The 16,549-nt window shown below is 36.5% G+C and overlaps 1 protein-coding gene across 18 annotated transcripts in view; it reads right to left on the bottom strand.

Annotated features, from left to right (window-relative positions):
* LOC125667401 (unconventional myosin-Va-like) overlaps nt 1-16,549 on the bottom strand; it is a 116,377-nt gene that overhangs the window by 5,219 nt on the left and 94,609 nt on the right. For 12 of the 18 annotated variants that reach the window (XM_056146866.1, XM_048900898.2, XM_056146864.1 and 9 more), the window contains 11 exons: nt 15,843-15,860; nt 12,308-12,385; nt 11,624-11,717; nt 9,968-10,120; nt 9,262-9,413; nt 8,631-8,720; nt 7,898-8,048; nt 5,961-6,094; nt 5,273-5,344; nt 3,594-3,679; nt 319-490 (listed from right to left, as the gene is read on the bottom strand). In XM_056146866.1, the coding sequence (XP_056002841.1) occupies nt 319-490; nt 3,594-3,679; nt 5,273-5,344; nt 5,961-6,094; nt 7,898-8,048; nt 8,631-8,720; nt 9,262-9,413; nt 9,968-10,120; nt 11,624-11,717; nt 12,308-12,385; nt 15,843-15,860 (1,200 nt within the window). The remainder of the gene's footprint in view (nt 1-318; nt 491-3,593; nt 3,680-5,272; nt 5,345-5,960; nt 6,095-7,897; nt 8,049-8,630; nt 8,721-9,261; nt 9,414-9,967; nt 10,121-11,623; nt 11,718-12,307; nt 12,386-15,842; nt 15,861-16,549) is intronic. The other 6 variants (XM_056146856.1, XM_056146859.1, XM_056146860.1 and 3 more) reach the window with 1 other exon arrangement.

Raw genomic sequence — 16,549 nt, 5'->3', positions numbered from 1 at the left:
GTTTGTGAGATAATTGACCTGATGTGGGGCGAGTGTGTGAACTGATATGAGATATGTTGAGTTTGTGAGATAATTGACTTGAGGTGTCGTGAGTGTGTGAACTGATATGAGATATGTTGAGTTTGTGAGATAATTGACCTGATGTGGGGCGAGTGTGTGAACTGATATGAGATATGTTGAGTTTGTGAGATAATTGACCTGAGGTGTCGTGAGTGTGTGAACTGATATGAGATATGTTGAGTTTGTGAGATAATTGACCTGAGGTGGGGTGAGTGTGTGAACTGATATGAGATATGTTGAGTTTGTAAGATAACTGACCTGAGGTGTTGTGAGTTTGGAACACATCTCGCAGATGCTGTCGACATCTGCGTCAGACTTGCGGGCCTGGAGTAGCTGAGAGGCCTGAGTAATGGTTTCCAGTGTGGACTGGGCTCCAGACTCGTTCAGCTTGTTGTCTCTCAACCACTGTTCTAGGTGACTCAAGTTGTACCTGTTAAACAAACAAATAATAACTAACAAAATGTTAAGTAACAAAATAATAACAAACAAATAATAACTAACAAAATGTTAAGTAACAAAATAATAACAAACAAATAATAACTAACAAAATGTTAAGTACCAAAATAATAACAAATAACTAACAAAATGTTAAGCAAGTGTTGAATCATTGCTAAATATATCCTCGACATGTGTAGTCAATAAAATTCTTTTATGAATGGTGTAATTAATATGTAATACTAATATGTACTACCTAAAAAAAAATATTGATACACTGGCCTGGAATCATAACATTTAAAGAGGCCAACGGGCCTTATCAGTCACCTGAGTACTATCTAAAAGGCCTTATCAGTCACCTGAGTACTATCTAAAAGGTCTTATCAGTCACCTGAGTACTTTTTAAAAGTATCACTGGTCCCAAGGGCTAAAAATCTACAAAAAAATATCCTGTTCTGAATATCGAAGCTGAATTCTAATATTCAGCATTAGTAAAAAATAAGATGTCTTCTGAAAACTTAAATGCCTTCAAAAGTGCAAATGTTGATGAAAATATAATAATATCTTCAGTGAAAAATATCACTAATTTGGACACACCCTAAAGTAAAAACCCTGGGTTAGGGTTAGGGTTAGCCTGGGGTTGTGACATTCACCCCTTCTTGTACCTCCTTTTCTGCTTTTCCTAAATATGCATACTGTATCAGTAAACTTAAAGACATCAACGATAAAGACAAAAATCACTGTGACTATAATAATTTTAACCTGAAACCAAACCGTTACCCCCTAGGATCATGAAATTTACAATTTTGGTAAAGGACTACCTACTCCTTCTAAATATCCATTTAGTTTCAATTTAGTGTCAATAACATTAAAGCAGATATCATTTACATGTTTTGCACATATACACAATATTTTGTATTGATTTTTAGGAGTTATGAGATTGATCACTTTTCGTAATCTTTGCCATTCATATACCAAGTTTGGTCCCTCTCTGGAGTCAGAACCTCTAACTTAGGGATCATGAAATTTACAATTTTGGTAGAGGCCTTCCTCAGCTCTACATCACTATGCATTTAGTTTTTCATACACATGTAGAGAAGAAGAAATTTGAAAATTTGACAATTTTTGCTCTGCCCATTAGACCCCAGGGGTGCAGGAATCCTGATTCACAATTTATGTCCTCTTTGTCCCAAAGATGCTCCATACCAAATTTGAAAGGAATTGGAATGATAATTGTCAAGAAATTAAAAATGTTCTACTGTTCATACTTTTAATAACTGACTATTTTGGCCACACCATGATACCAAAAAACCCTCACCCCTGGGATAATCAAATTTACAATTTTGGTTAAGGACTACCTGTTCTGTCTAAATATCCATTTAGTGTTAATTCAGTACCAATAACACTAAAGAAGATGGTATCTAAGTGTTTTACACATAAACACTATATACCATGTTTGGTCCCACCCTGGGGTCAGAACCTCTAACCCAGGGATCACAAAATTTATTATCTTAGTAGAGACCTTCCTGCTCTACATCACAATGCATTTAGTTTTCCTGGGGTACACAGAGGGGTCATTATGTAGAAGGAAGCTGGGGTACCCGAAGGGGGTCATTATGTCGGAGGAAATTGGCGTATCCTGAGAAAACCCACATGTCTAAGCACCATACTCTCTCACATTCAGCCGACCAGGGAATCAATCTCGGATCTCAGCAGTGAGAAGTGAGATCAGGGGGATCAATCTCGGATCTCAGCAGTGAGAAGTGAGATCAGGGGATCAATCTCGGATCTCAGCAGTGAGAAGTGAGATCAGGGGGATCAATCTCGGATCTCAGCAGTGAGAAGTGAGATCAGGGGATCAATCTCTGATCTAAGCAATGAGAAGTGAGATGGCTATCCCTGCATGACCCGGACATCCATAATTAACATCACCTAGACATCCTTAATTAACATTTAAAAGTTTACCTGATGTATATGCTAGTTAACATTTGGATAAGTTACCTGATGTGTATGTTAGTTAACATTTGAATAAGTTACCTGATGTGCATGTTAGCCAAAACTTTAAGCTACCTTATATTTTTATGCATGTTAGCTGGCCCTTAATATACATTACCACCACTTTGAGAGATTGAGAGTGAAAACCAATGAAATGTGTTTTACGGGATCCAACTTCACTTCGAGAGATCAAATGTTTGAGAGATCGATAGTAAATTTGCTTTGTTATATAGAGAAAGAAATCGGGACCATGATTTCACTTTGGGAGACCGAGAACTTCAAGAGACCAAGAACTTCGAGAGATTGAGAGTCACCTGTATTTTTATGCATTTTAGCTAGCATTTGGTTAATTTACCTGTATGTTAGTCAAAACTTTTTCAAAGTTACTTTATACCTGCAAGACTTTTATGTTGGCTAAAATGTGGATAAGTTACCTGATCTGTATCTTAATTAACATCCTGTTACATTATCCTAACCCTAACCCTGATCTGTAACATTTGGTTGAGTTACCAGATCTGTGTGTTAGTAAACATTTTGTTACATACCTGAACTGTGTTAGTTAACATTTTGTAAAGTTCCCTGATCTATATGTTAGTTAACATTTTGTTAAGTTCCCTGATCTGTATGTTAGACTAAGTTAACACTCTGTTAAATCCCCTGATCTGTATGTTAGACTAAGTTAACACTCTGTTAAATCCCCTGATCTGTATGTTAGACTAAGTTAACACTCTGTTAAATCCCCTGATCTGTATGTTAGACTAAGTTAACACTCTGTTAAATCCCCTGATCTGTATGTTAGACTAAGTTAACACTCTGTTAAATTACCTGATCTGTGTGTTAGTTAACATTTTGTTAAGTTCCCTGATCTATATGTTAGTTTACATTTTGTTACATTACCTGATCTATATGTTAGTTTACATTTTGTTACATTACCTGATCTATATGTTAGTTTACATTTTGTTACATTACCTGATCTGTGTTTTAGTAGACTTTGTTCCATTGCCTGATCTGTGTTAACATTTTGTTAAATCACCTGATGTATATGTTAGTTCAAACATTGTTAAGTTCCCTGATCTGTGTTAGTTAACATTTTGTTGCATTACCTGATCTGCATGCCTTTTGACCAGTTACACATGTCCTTCCTCAGCAGCAGATTGTTCAAGGCATTGGATCCGATGTAGTAATAAAGCTGTATAAAACAAACCACAGGATTATGTATAATCAAAGTACTGAAAGTACTGAAAAAAATAAACCACAGGATTATATAGTAATACGGCTGTACAAAACAAACCACAGGATTATGTATAATCAAAGTACTGAAAAAATAAACCACAGAATTGTATAGTAATACGGCTGTACAAAACAAACCACAGGATTATATAGTAATAAAGCTGTATAATCAAAGTACTGAAAAAATAAACCACCGGATTATATAGTAATACGGCTGTACAAAACAAGCCAGAGGATTAAAGATGTTTGACAGAGACATAATTAAAATGTTCAAGAGGCCCATGGGCCACATTGCTCACCTTGGCCCATATTTAAAGACTTTCCCTATATAATTGCATGAAAAACTTTTAATAGGGATTAAAGATGTTTAACAAAGACAAGGGATTAATGATGTTTCACAAAGACAAGGGATTAATTTTTTTTTTATACTAAAAACAATGGCTTAAGGATGTTTAACACAGACAAGGAATAACGGATTTTTACTACAGACAAGGGATTAAAGATGTTTAACAAAGACTGGATTAAGGATGTTTAACAAAGACTGGATTAAGGATGTTTAACAAAGACTGGATTAAGGATGTTTAACAAAGACTGGATTGAGGGTGTTTAACAAAGACTGGATTAAGGATGTTTAACAAAGACTGGATTAAGGATGTTTAACAAAGACTGTTTAACAAAGACTGGATTAAGGATGTTTAACAAAGACTGGATTAAGGATGTTTAACAAAGACTGGATTAAGGATGTTTAACAGAACTGGATTAAGGATGTTTAACAAAGACTGGATTAAGGATGTTTAACAAAGACTGTTTAACAAAGACTGGATTAAGGATGTTTAACAAAGACTGGATTAAGGATGTTTAACAAAGACTGGATTAAAGATGTTTAACAAAGACTGTTTAACAAAGACTGGATTAAGGATGTTTAACAAAGACTGGATTAAGGGTGTTTAACAAAGACTGGATTAAGGATGTTTAACAAAGACTGCATTAAGGGTGTTTAACAAAGACTGCATTAAGGGTGTTTAACAAAGACTGGATTAAGGATGTTTAACAAAGACTGGATTAAGGGTGTTTAACAAAGACTGGATTAAGGGTTTTTAACAAAGATAAGGGATTAATGATGTTCCAGAAAGAAGGAATTAAGGTGACTCAATAAAGACCCAGTGAAAAAGACACAATGAAGGAATCTTGAGGACGACAATGTTTAGGGACATTTGACAAAGATATGGGGTTGATGAATTACATAGTATAAATGTAACTGTATAAATGTAACTGTATAAATGTAACTGTATAAATGTAACTGTATAAATGTAACTGTATAAATGTAACTGTATAAATGTAACTGTATAAATGTAACTGTATAAATGTAACTGTATAAATGTAACTGTATAAATGTAACTGTATAAATGTAACTGTATAAATGTAACTGTATAAATGTAACTGTATAAATGTAACTGTATAAAAAATAAACAAATGCTTAAACATTCTAGAATGAATGGATAACAGGAATATTTGAATAAATATTAGTAATTATGATTTTGGTCTTGTTTACCTGTCTGAAGACTTGCTTGATGAGTTCTGGATCCACGGCATGCTGGGATAGATTCTGGCTGTACTTGTTCAACTGAAGGAAAAAGTTAGTTATTACACACTGTTTCATAATTACACATAGACACATGCTTATTTATCTACAGCCACATATCGATTCAATCAGTGAGTCGAGGGACAGATCTCACATTCTTATCTATCTATTTATAGACACACACCACTTTCATCAGCGAGTCGATTGATTGATTGATTATATCTTGCTTAATGTCTCGCTCGAGAATTTTCCCCTCATATGGAGACGTCACCAAGACCGGTTAATGGCTTCAAATTTAGGCCTATGCTCGGTGCTTATGGCCATTGAGCAGTGAGGGTTCTTTAGCGTGCCACACCTACTGTGATATGGATCATCCGTTTTTAAGGTTATCTCTGAGGACCCGTGACATTCACATCTGATGCCGAGCGTTTGGCGATGGAACTGTCACTACCTGTTTTAACGACTTCGGTCTGTCGCGGCAGGGATTCGAACCCCGGCTTCCCGCATGCAGGGCGAACGCTCTAACCTCTCGGCCACTGAGGCGAGTTGAGGGACAGTTCTCACATGCTTATCGATCTATTTATAGACAGATACAACTTTCATCAGCGAGTCGAGGGACAGATCTCACTTGCTTTTCTATCTATTTATAGATACATACCACTTTCATCAGCGAGTCGAGGGACAGCTCTCGCACGTTTTCGTCGGTGGCGGTGCTACTGCTGCGTCCCCTCATTCCAGCTGGTTTACTCGCCGTCAGTCCGGCAATCGCTTCATGCTCCAGCACTGCTGCAACTACAAGGGGAGACAATTCTTGTTCTTATCAATGCTAGTAACCTCCCCTTAAAGGGGCATAGACACGATTTGAGAACAAAATTTGCAAATTTTATTTTTCCATTTTTAATGTCTAGAATGCTTCAATAAGGTATTTCTAATGGTTAGCAAAAATTTGAATGTCAGTTGTCGAGGTACATGGGAGATATAAAGTGACAATTCTTTGTTATGAAAACAAGGTTCGTGCCATGTGTTTGTTTACATAGGTTAAATATACTAGTTAAGGTTTTGTTTAAAGCAGATCGAGTTTTCAAATTACAAGTTAATTCTGAGCACAATTAAAGTTTTTAGTGTCTGACACATCTCATTTTGCTTTAAACATATTTTCTATTGAGCAATCTATATGTAAACAAAAACATGACACGAGCCTTGTTTACATAGCAAGGAATTGTGAGTGCTGTATCCCACTTGTAACTCAACAGCCGATATCCAATTTTGGTTGACGATTAGAAATACTTCAGTTAAGTATCTTAAACAATAACAAGAGGCCCATGGGCCACATCGCTCACCTGAGTCACCTTGGTCCATATCAGAAGACTTTCCATATATATTTGCATGTAAAACCGTAGTTCCTATTATGGCCCCAACCTACCCCTGGAGGCCATGGTTTTTGCAAACTTGAATCTACACTATGTCAGAAAGCTTTCATGTAAATGTGAACTTCTTTGGCCCAATGGTTCTTGAGAAGATTTTTAAAGATTTTCCCTAAATATTTGTATGTAAAACTTTGATCCCCCTTGTGGCCCCATCCTACCCCCAGGGGCCATGATTTGAACAAACTTGAATCTGCACTATGTCAGAAAGCTTTCATGGAAATATCAGTTTTTCTGGCTCAGTGGTTCTTGAGAAGAAGATTTTTAAAGATTTTCCCTATATATTTGTATGTAAAACTTTGATACCCTATTGTGGCCCCATCCGACCCCCGGGGGGCCAGGATTTTAACAAACTTGAATCTGCATTGTCAGAAAGCCTTCATGTAAATATCAGCTTTTCTGGCTCAGTGGTTCTTGAGAAGAAGATTTTTAAAGATTTTCTCTATATATTTGTATGTAAAACTTTGATCCCCTATTGTGGCCCCATCCGACCCCCGGGGGCCAGGATTTTCACAATTTAGAATCTGCACTACCTAATAAAGCTTATCTATAAATTTCATCTTTTCTGGCTTAGTGGTTCTTGAGAAGAAGATTTTTTAATGACCCTAATCTATTTTTACCTTTTCTTGATTATCTCCCCTTGGAAGGTGGCCTGGCCCTTTATTTTAACAATTTAGAATTCGCTTTACCTAAGGATGTTTTGAGCCAACTTTGGTTGAAATTGGCTCAGTGGTTTTTGAGAACTCAAAAATGTTAAAAGTTTACAGACGGACGGATGGGCGGATGGATGGACGGACGCTGGAATGCGGGTGATCAGAAAAGCTCACTTGAGCTTTTAGCTCAGGTGAGCTAAAAAACGAAAAATAAAATTTAGAAATTTTCAGCTCAAATCGTGTCCATGCCCCTTTAATGAGTTTCTTCTATTGGGTAGATTTTATTTATGAAGCACACATGCATATCACTTATGCTTACTGATTACTAATGGTGCTCTAATAGTTTTCCCTCATCTTACAGCAAGTTTCAATTTGTCTGATAGTTTTAAACAGACATATAAACACAGATGGATGAACAGAGACAGAGAAGGGATCAGGCAGATAGAAGAATGGGCAGACTTACATGTAACAACCATGGGCTGTAGAACCTCTTCCATGTGTTTAATCATCAGACTTACCGACCATGGGCTGTAGAGCCTCTTCCATGTGTTTAATCATCGTTTGGTAAATCCACACGGCAAGGTCACTGAACACCTGTCTATACTCAGACAAATCAAAGTTACGCAGGCAGTGTTCATTCTGCCGTGATGTGTTCTCAGATTGGAATGACTGAAATATTCACAGAACAAATTCTGATTAATCTAATCATGGTCTGTCTATGCAGGGCTGAAGATATGAAATGTGTGCAGAGGAAATTCTGTCTAACCATGGTAATCTTTCTATAAAAATCTGCACCATAGAGATACACATTTAAAATGACCTATGGGCAATCTCAAATATCAACAACAACAACAAAAAAAGTGAGATGTCTGTTAAAATTTCACATCCAGAATACTACAAACATTAAAGTCAGTAAATTCAAATGAATTCACCTTAAGATAAACATTTAGCAAAAACAATAAAAAAAAATAAAATTCTTTTTTTCCTTTGCTTCTTTTCAAAATTTTCTAACTATTGGAAAGAATGAAGAACAAAAACAACATATCTTGTTAGCATGTAATAATGCATAGATATGAAGTTGTTCATTTTATTCAATATTACAACAGGGTGGGGGTGTGTGTTCTCTGTTATCTTTCCCCCGCTATATTGTTTCAGGGTAAGGGTGTGTGTGTGTGTGTTCTCTGTTGGGGTTAGGGGGTGGGGTGTGTGTTCTCTGTTGGGGTTAGGGTGTGTGTGTGTGTTCTCTGTTACCTTTTCCCCGCTATACTGTTTCAGGGTGTGAAGAAGTCGACACGTGTTTGCCAGCCACAGAATGACACGCTCCAAGTCTTTGTTGTGTTTCTGTAACCGTAGCAATAAATTACTTGTAATTAATCATAATTCCTTGTCTTTAAGAGCACTATAATCAAGGCAGAATGTTACTTCTTCCGAATGACATCTTATTCTAACAACATCTTAATCTAATGACATCTTATTCTAACAACATCTTATTCTAACGACATCTAATGACATCTTATTCTAACGACATCTAATGACATCTTATTCTAACAACATCTAATGACATCTTATTCTAACGACATCTAAATACATCTTATTCTAACGACATCTTATTCTAACGACATCTAATGACATCTTATTCTAATGACATCTAATGACATCTTATTCCAATGTTGATTGATAAGTCATTTATATTCTAATTACGAAAACTGTCAACATAAACTGACCTTGACACAACCTTGACACAGCTTAAAGTGACCTTGACATATTTTAGAGTGACCTTGACATAGCTTTGAGTGACCTTAACCCAGTGTAGAGTGACCTTGACACATTTTAGACTAACCTTGACAAAGCTTAGAGTGACATTGACATAGCTTAGACTAACCTTGACACATTTCTTGATGCCATTAATGGTGTTGGTGAGGAGTGTTCGGACTTTCTCATCGTCGTTGATGTAATCGGTGTGACGTACACACATAAACAGTACATAGGCTGGCAACCCAGGCAGTAGTCCCTGTGCAACTTTTGGCTTCAAATCTAAATAAAAATAAGCAATCATACAATGTGTTGCCCATACAAGTAATTTTACAGTGTGCCTACTTTTACAATTCTACATGTTGATGATGATGATGATTGTGATGATTGAATGTGATGATGATGATGATGATGATTGTGATGATGATGATGATGATTGTGATGATGATGTTGATGATGATGTTGATGATGATTGTGATGATGATATTTTGATGATGATGATGATGATGATTGTGATGATGATGATGTTGATGATGATTGTGATGATGTTGATGATGATTGTGATGATGATGATGATGTTGATGATGATGATGATGATGATTGTGATGATGATGATGATGATGATGATTGTGATGATGATGTTGATGATGATGTTGATGATGATGTTGATGATGATGTTGATGATGATTGTGATGATGTTGATGATGATTGTGATGATGATGATTGTGATGATGATGTTGATGATGATGATGATTGTGATGATGATGATGATGATGATGATGTTGATGATGATGATATTGATGATGATGATTGTGGTGATGATGATAATGACTTGCCCATGATCAGACATTTGATGAGCTGCGCCTCGTCTTCCTTTTGGTATTCTAACATTCCCATGTACGTTCGGTCCAGATGTTTCACTGTTGCTACGCTGTCATCGGACTTCTTCTGTTTGTCTTCTCTTTCCAATTCTGCCTCAATCTCTGCCACTATAAACACAATAAACAATTAGACATTGTTTTCATAAAAAACAAATGTCTGCCCAGCTCCCCAAATTCCTTCAAATGAAACCCTCTCCTCTTAATGTACTGCATGGTATGGAGGAGATAGCACGAGAAGGAACATACATTATGAACTCTGAAAATAAGACATATAGAAGAAGTGTTCACAAATTATTTTACACCCTCCACCCCTCAGATCCACTATAACTTTAAGGAAAACATTTACATTCTCCCGTCACTGCAATATGCACATCTACAAGTGGCAATGAAACATTGTACATAGTTTCAAAGCTATCAGAAAAGCCATTTAGGAGAAGCGTTCACAAACTATTTTACATCTTCCACCCCTCTTAGATCCTCTATGAACTTTGGGAGAACAATTGGATCCTCCTGTCCTGACAATATGCACATCTACATATGGCAATGAAGTAAATCTATCAGATAAGACATACAGGAGAAGAGATGTGCACAAGATTTGTGACAGACAGATGGACGGACAGAAAGTACAAAAACAATATGTCTCCCCCTGGAAGAGGAGAGACATAAATGCAAATTATTAAATTCATGAACTTTTGACTGGTTGGCTGCTTCAAAAATTCATTGTGGAAAATGTTTGTACCTCCTTGCCTTATTTTTTGTGATTGAGATCACATTTCTACTTAACATAGCGAGCATCTAATCAATGAACGCTATCCCCATCCTCAGCATATCTACTTAACATAGTGAGCATCTAATCAATGAACTCTATCTCCATCCTCAGCATATCTACTTAACATAGTGAGCATCTAATCAACGAACTCTATCTCCATCCTCAATATATCTACTTAACATAGTGAGCATCTAATCAACGAACTCTATCTCCATCCTCAGCATATCTACTTAAGATAGTGAGCATCTAATCAACGAACTCTATCTCCATCCTCAGCATTTATACTTAACATAGTGAGCATCTAATCAATGAACTCTATCTCCATCCTCAGCATATCTACTTAACATAGTGAGCATCTAATCAATGAACTCTATCCCCATCCTCAGCATATCTACTTAACATAGTGAGCATCTAATCAATGAACTCTATCTCCATCCTCAGCATTTATACTTAACATAGTGAGCATCTAATCAATGAACTCTATCTCCATCCTCAGCATATCTACTTAACATAGTGAGCATCTAATCAATGAACTCTATCCCCATCCTCAGCATATCTACTTAACATAGTGAGCATATAATCAATGAACTCTATCTCCATCCTCAGCATATCTACTTAACACAGTGAGCATCTAATCAATGAACGCTATCTCCATCCTCAGCATTTCTTAGAGATTTCGTGCATTTTGCCCCTCAGCATATGTTTATGATTTGGTGAATTTTGCGCCTTAACATTTGTTTGTGACTTGGTAAAGTTTGCCCTCAGCATTTATTAGTGACTTGGTGAAGTTTGCCCTCAGCATTAATTTTCATTTGGTGGAGCTCGCCCCTGTCTAAACTCACCGTCCCCATCCTTGAGTTTTTTGGTGTACACCTTCAGCATTTTCTTCATTTTTCTGATCTGGTCGGACTGCTTGTCAGCTTTCTCTCTAAGATCCTGGAGGGAGAGAATGAAAAACCCTCCAGGTCACATGACACAAAGAAGTCAAACTATTTTAGTTAAAGTAAATCATTAAACATTGCTGCTTTTCTGTTAAGTAGTATTATATAGGAGAGAGAAAGTTTGTGGCTGGACTGGGAATCCCGGGACTCCTATATTACTAGTCAGATGCTCTAACCACTGATCTATTGTGACCGGTCTATCCGAGACCCGTGTATTACTAGTCAGGTGCTCTAACCACCGAGCTACCCAGGCCGATATCCACTGTCCGTATAGCCCTATACCTACATGTACTACATTCCTCCCTCCTTTGTCTTCATCCTTGAAAACACACACAAACCAGGTTCTTTTTGCCCCTGCAAGCAGGGGTGGTCAACAGTACCAAATGTAATATATATAGGAGAGAGGAGAAAATTTGTGGCTGGAACAGGAATTGAACCCGGGATCCCTGCATTACTAGTCAGGTGCTCTAACCACCGAGCTACTCAGGCCGATATCCCAAGTCCAAATAGCCAAATAAATTACTACACAACAAGCCAACTAAGTTTAAAACATCTGAGAGACTATATGTAAAACATTTGACTGACCAGGTTTTCTGAAGTGAGACGTGTTATCTCGTGCTGCATCGTTGCTTCGATCTTCGCTTCCGGGCCCAGCTGTAAATTCTACAATACACAGAGGGAGTATTCATTATCATAAAATACACAAAGGGAGTTATCATTATTTATAGAACACAAAAAAGTTCAACAGTAGATTAAGCATTAGGAAATCTGATAAACCTTAAGTTCTGAAATGACATAAAATGCAGATATATTTAAAACATATTCAGTGTTGATCTCTAGATTTCTTTATCTGCAGAAAGAATGAAAGTCTGAATAAAATCTACTTCAAAAGAACACTGACAGTACTTCATTAAAGAAAAAGTATTTACCCTCTACAATGTTACTGGAGAGATTAGAAACTTACATTTAACATGCTGAATTAATTAGTTGTGTCATGTCAAACAAAGAAATTACTGATGATAACTGATAATAACTAGAAAGCAGTCAGTAACACTTAAATTCACTCATCACAGTCAGTAACACTTAAATTCACTCATCACAGTCAGTAACACTTAAATTCACTCATCACAGTCAGTAACACTCAAATTCACTCATCACAGTCAGTAATACTTAAATTCACTCATCACACACCAGAAATCAGGAAATGCTGGATACAGAGGGAATTCCATACCTGGTGATTTATGAAAGTAATTACTGGGAAACAAATTTAATCCGTAGCAGAAGTTAGCTTAGCAAGGACACTATATGTGTCTATAAACTGTCTATCTGATAAACAAGCACTTTTCTCTCTCGCTCTCTCTCTCTCTCTCTCTCTCTGCTCAGCAAGGTGTATAAGCATCTATTTACCATCTACAGTGTGTTATGTAAAGATACAATAAACAAATCTACTGTCTGGATTAATACAACTGGATTAACACATCTGGATTATCATACACATGTATAGATTAACATATTTGGATTATCATATACATGTATAGATTAACATATTTGGATTACATGCTCAGGTTAAAATGAATTTGCTTTGTCCATAGGCTAAATAGAGAAACTGAGATCTGAACCTTAACAGTGTAAACAATTCTCAAACCTCAAACAGTGTACACAAACCTCAAGATATGGGTAAAATTTAACGTCTATTGAATTTTGTAAACCAGACCCACCGGGAAGTGAATATGAATGCAAAGGAATGGTGAGATCTGCATGTGATTAGGGAATATACAAAGGAATGGTGAGATCTGCATGTGATTAGGGAATATACAAAGGAATGGTGAGATCTGCATGTGATTAGGGAATATACAAAGGAATGGTGAGATCTGCATGTGATTACAAAGGAATGGTGAGATCTGCATGTGATTAGGGAATACAAAGGAATGGTGAGATCTGCATGTGATTAGGGAATATACAAAGGAATGGTGAGATCTGCATGTGATTACAAAGGAATGGTGAGATCTGCATGTGATTACAAAGGAATGGTGAGATCTGCATGTGATTACAAAGGAATGGTGAGATCTGCATGTGATTAGGGAATACAAAGGAATGGTGAGATCTGCATGTGATTACAAAGGAATGGTGAGATCTACATGTGATTACAAAGGAATGATGAGATCTGCATGTGATTACAAAGGAATGATGAGATCTGCATGTGATTAGGGAATACAAAGGAATGATGAGATCTGCATGTGATTAGGGATTACAAAGGAATGGTGAGATCTGTATGTGATTAGGGATTACAAAGAAATGGTGAGATCTGCATGTGATTACAAAGGAATGGTGAGATCTGCATGTGATTACAAAGGAATGGTGAGATCTGCATGTGATTACAAAGGAATGATGAGATCTGCATATGATTAGGGAATACAAAGGAATGATGAGATCTGCATGTGATTAAGGAATACAAAGGAATGATGAGATCTGCATGTGATTACAAAGGAATGGTGAGATCTGCATGTGATTACAAAGGAATGGTGAGATCTGCATGTGATTAGGGAATACAAAGGAATGGTGAGATCTGCATGTGATTACAAAGGAATGGTGAGATCTACATGTGATTACAAAGGAATGATGAGATCTGCATGTGATTACAAAGGAATGATGAGATCTGCATGTGATTAGGGAATACAAAGGAATGATGAGATCTGCATGTGATTAGGGATTACAAAGGAATGGTGAGATCTGTATGTGATTAGGGATTACAAAGAAATGGTGAGATCTGCATGTGATTACAAAGGAATGGTGAGATCTGCATGTGATTACAAAGGAATGGTGAGATCTGCATGTGATTACAAAGGAATGATGAGATCTGCATATGATTAGGGAATACAAAGGAATGATGAGATCTGCATGTGATTAGGGAATACAAAGGAATGATGAGATCTGCATGTGATTACAAAGGAATGGTGAGATCTGCATGTGATTAGGGAATACAAAGGAATGATGAGATCTGCATGTAATTAGGGATTATACAAAGGAATGATGAGATCTGCATGTGATTAGGGATTACAAAGGAATGATGAGATCTGCATGTGATTAGGGAGTACAAAGGAATGGTGAGATCTGCATGTGATTACAAAGGAATGGTGAGATCTGCATGTGACTGGGGAATACAAAAAATGAACATATGAAAACACAGGTCTACTGAGTGATACTCAGTTCAGTATGTGACATAGATCGATGGAGATCAAGAGTTTTACTGAAGTCTGTGTGTGACACTACAGGGGGACATCTCAAAAGTCATTTTATGCTCTGGGATACTTTTCATCACTCTAACTGTTACATCTTATAAAAATAATTAATTTTTGTGGTCTAATGGTATGGACTACAATAGCAAATAACTTTGTCAACCCCAAAATCATGTCCCAATAAACATGCATATTTTTTCTAAAATGATAAAAATTGAACGCCACATCAATAAATAATATTCAAGTAACCTCAGCTACTGTCAATTCCTTATTGATAGATACAGAGAAATACATATGTACTTCTACAGTAAAACCTGCCTAACTCGGCACCTCTACAGTAAAACCTGTCTAACTCGACACCTATACAGTAAAACCTGTCTAACTCGACACCTCTACAGTAAAACCTGTCTAACTCGACACCTATGTAATCCATTTCACTAAAAATTCTGTCTAACTCGACACCTATAGATTACATAGGTGTCGGGTTAGACAGAATTTTCAGTGAAATGGATTACATATATGTAATCCATTTCACTGAATTAGATTAGACAGGCTTCACTGTATATATATTAATTTCGTTACACTGTGGATCATACATCTATTATCTTTATTATCTGATATTCAGTGCCATGTTGTGGATCATACATCTATTATCTTTATTATCTGATATTCAGTGTTGGAGCTTTTGTCAGTTGCACGATTTCGCTACATCGATGTGAAAGAAGGCATCAAGGCATAAGGAATTCACAGCAGCATATACCCCATCCCCGATAGTCAGTATAAATATAGAACACAATGCAGTCAGTAAGAACAGTGTGCTATATATAGTAACAGAGTTATAAATAGTAACGCTGGATACACATCCACTCTACAGCTGTACGTACGCGAGTGATGCTGTTGTACTGTCAACAAAACAAACAGTAACCATGGTAATCAAACAAACAGGAACCACGGCAACAAAAAAAAAAAAAATAATAATACCAAGCATCCTAAATATTCAAAATAATATAACTAATTCAAATAAATACCTTAACAAGGAAGAAAGTATTTACCAGAGACGTATTTACCACAATACTAAAGGAGAGAGAACCATCACCTCGATCAGCCGATTACGTTACCGCTGAACACTTCTAGAAATCTGTTAGTCTTTCATAAAGAGGAAACTATATTTTTATGAGGGAATTTCATCATTATCCTCAATAAAATCACCACTTCCCCCTCAACTGGACAACATGAAGGTGAGAAGTGGGTGTTGGTTGGGAGATATTTTGGGAGGTTTCAATAAACTGGATTTCTAAAGCATTCAGTTCCAAACTTCAATGAAACACAGTCCGGTGTATTGTGTTATGATACTGTACATGTTGTATATCGTGTTATGATACTGTATATGTTGTATATCGTGTTATGATACTGTATATGTTGTATATCGTGTCGGTGTATCGTGTTATGATAATGTACATGTTGTATATCGTGTTATGATACTGTATATGTTGTATATCGTGTCGGTGTATCGTGTTATGATACTGTATATGTTGTATATCGTGTCAGTGTATCGTGTTATGATAATGTACATGTTGTATATCGTGTTATG

This window comes from Ostrea edulis, chromosome 8 (genome assembly GCF_947568905.1).
Source record: "Ostrea edulis chromosome 8, xbOstEdul1.1, whole genome shotgun sequence".
NCBI classification, from domain to species: domain Eukaryota; kingdom Metazoa; phylum Mollusca; class Bivalvia; order Ostreida; family Ostreidae; genus Ostrea; species Ostrea edulis.
Note: the sequence above shows the minus strand (reverse complement) of the source record. Positions and strands in the feature narration are given on the sequence as shown.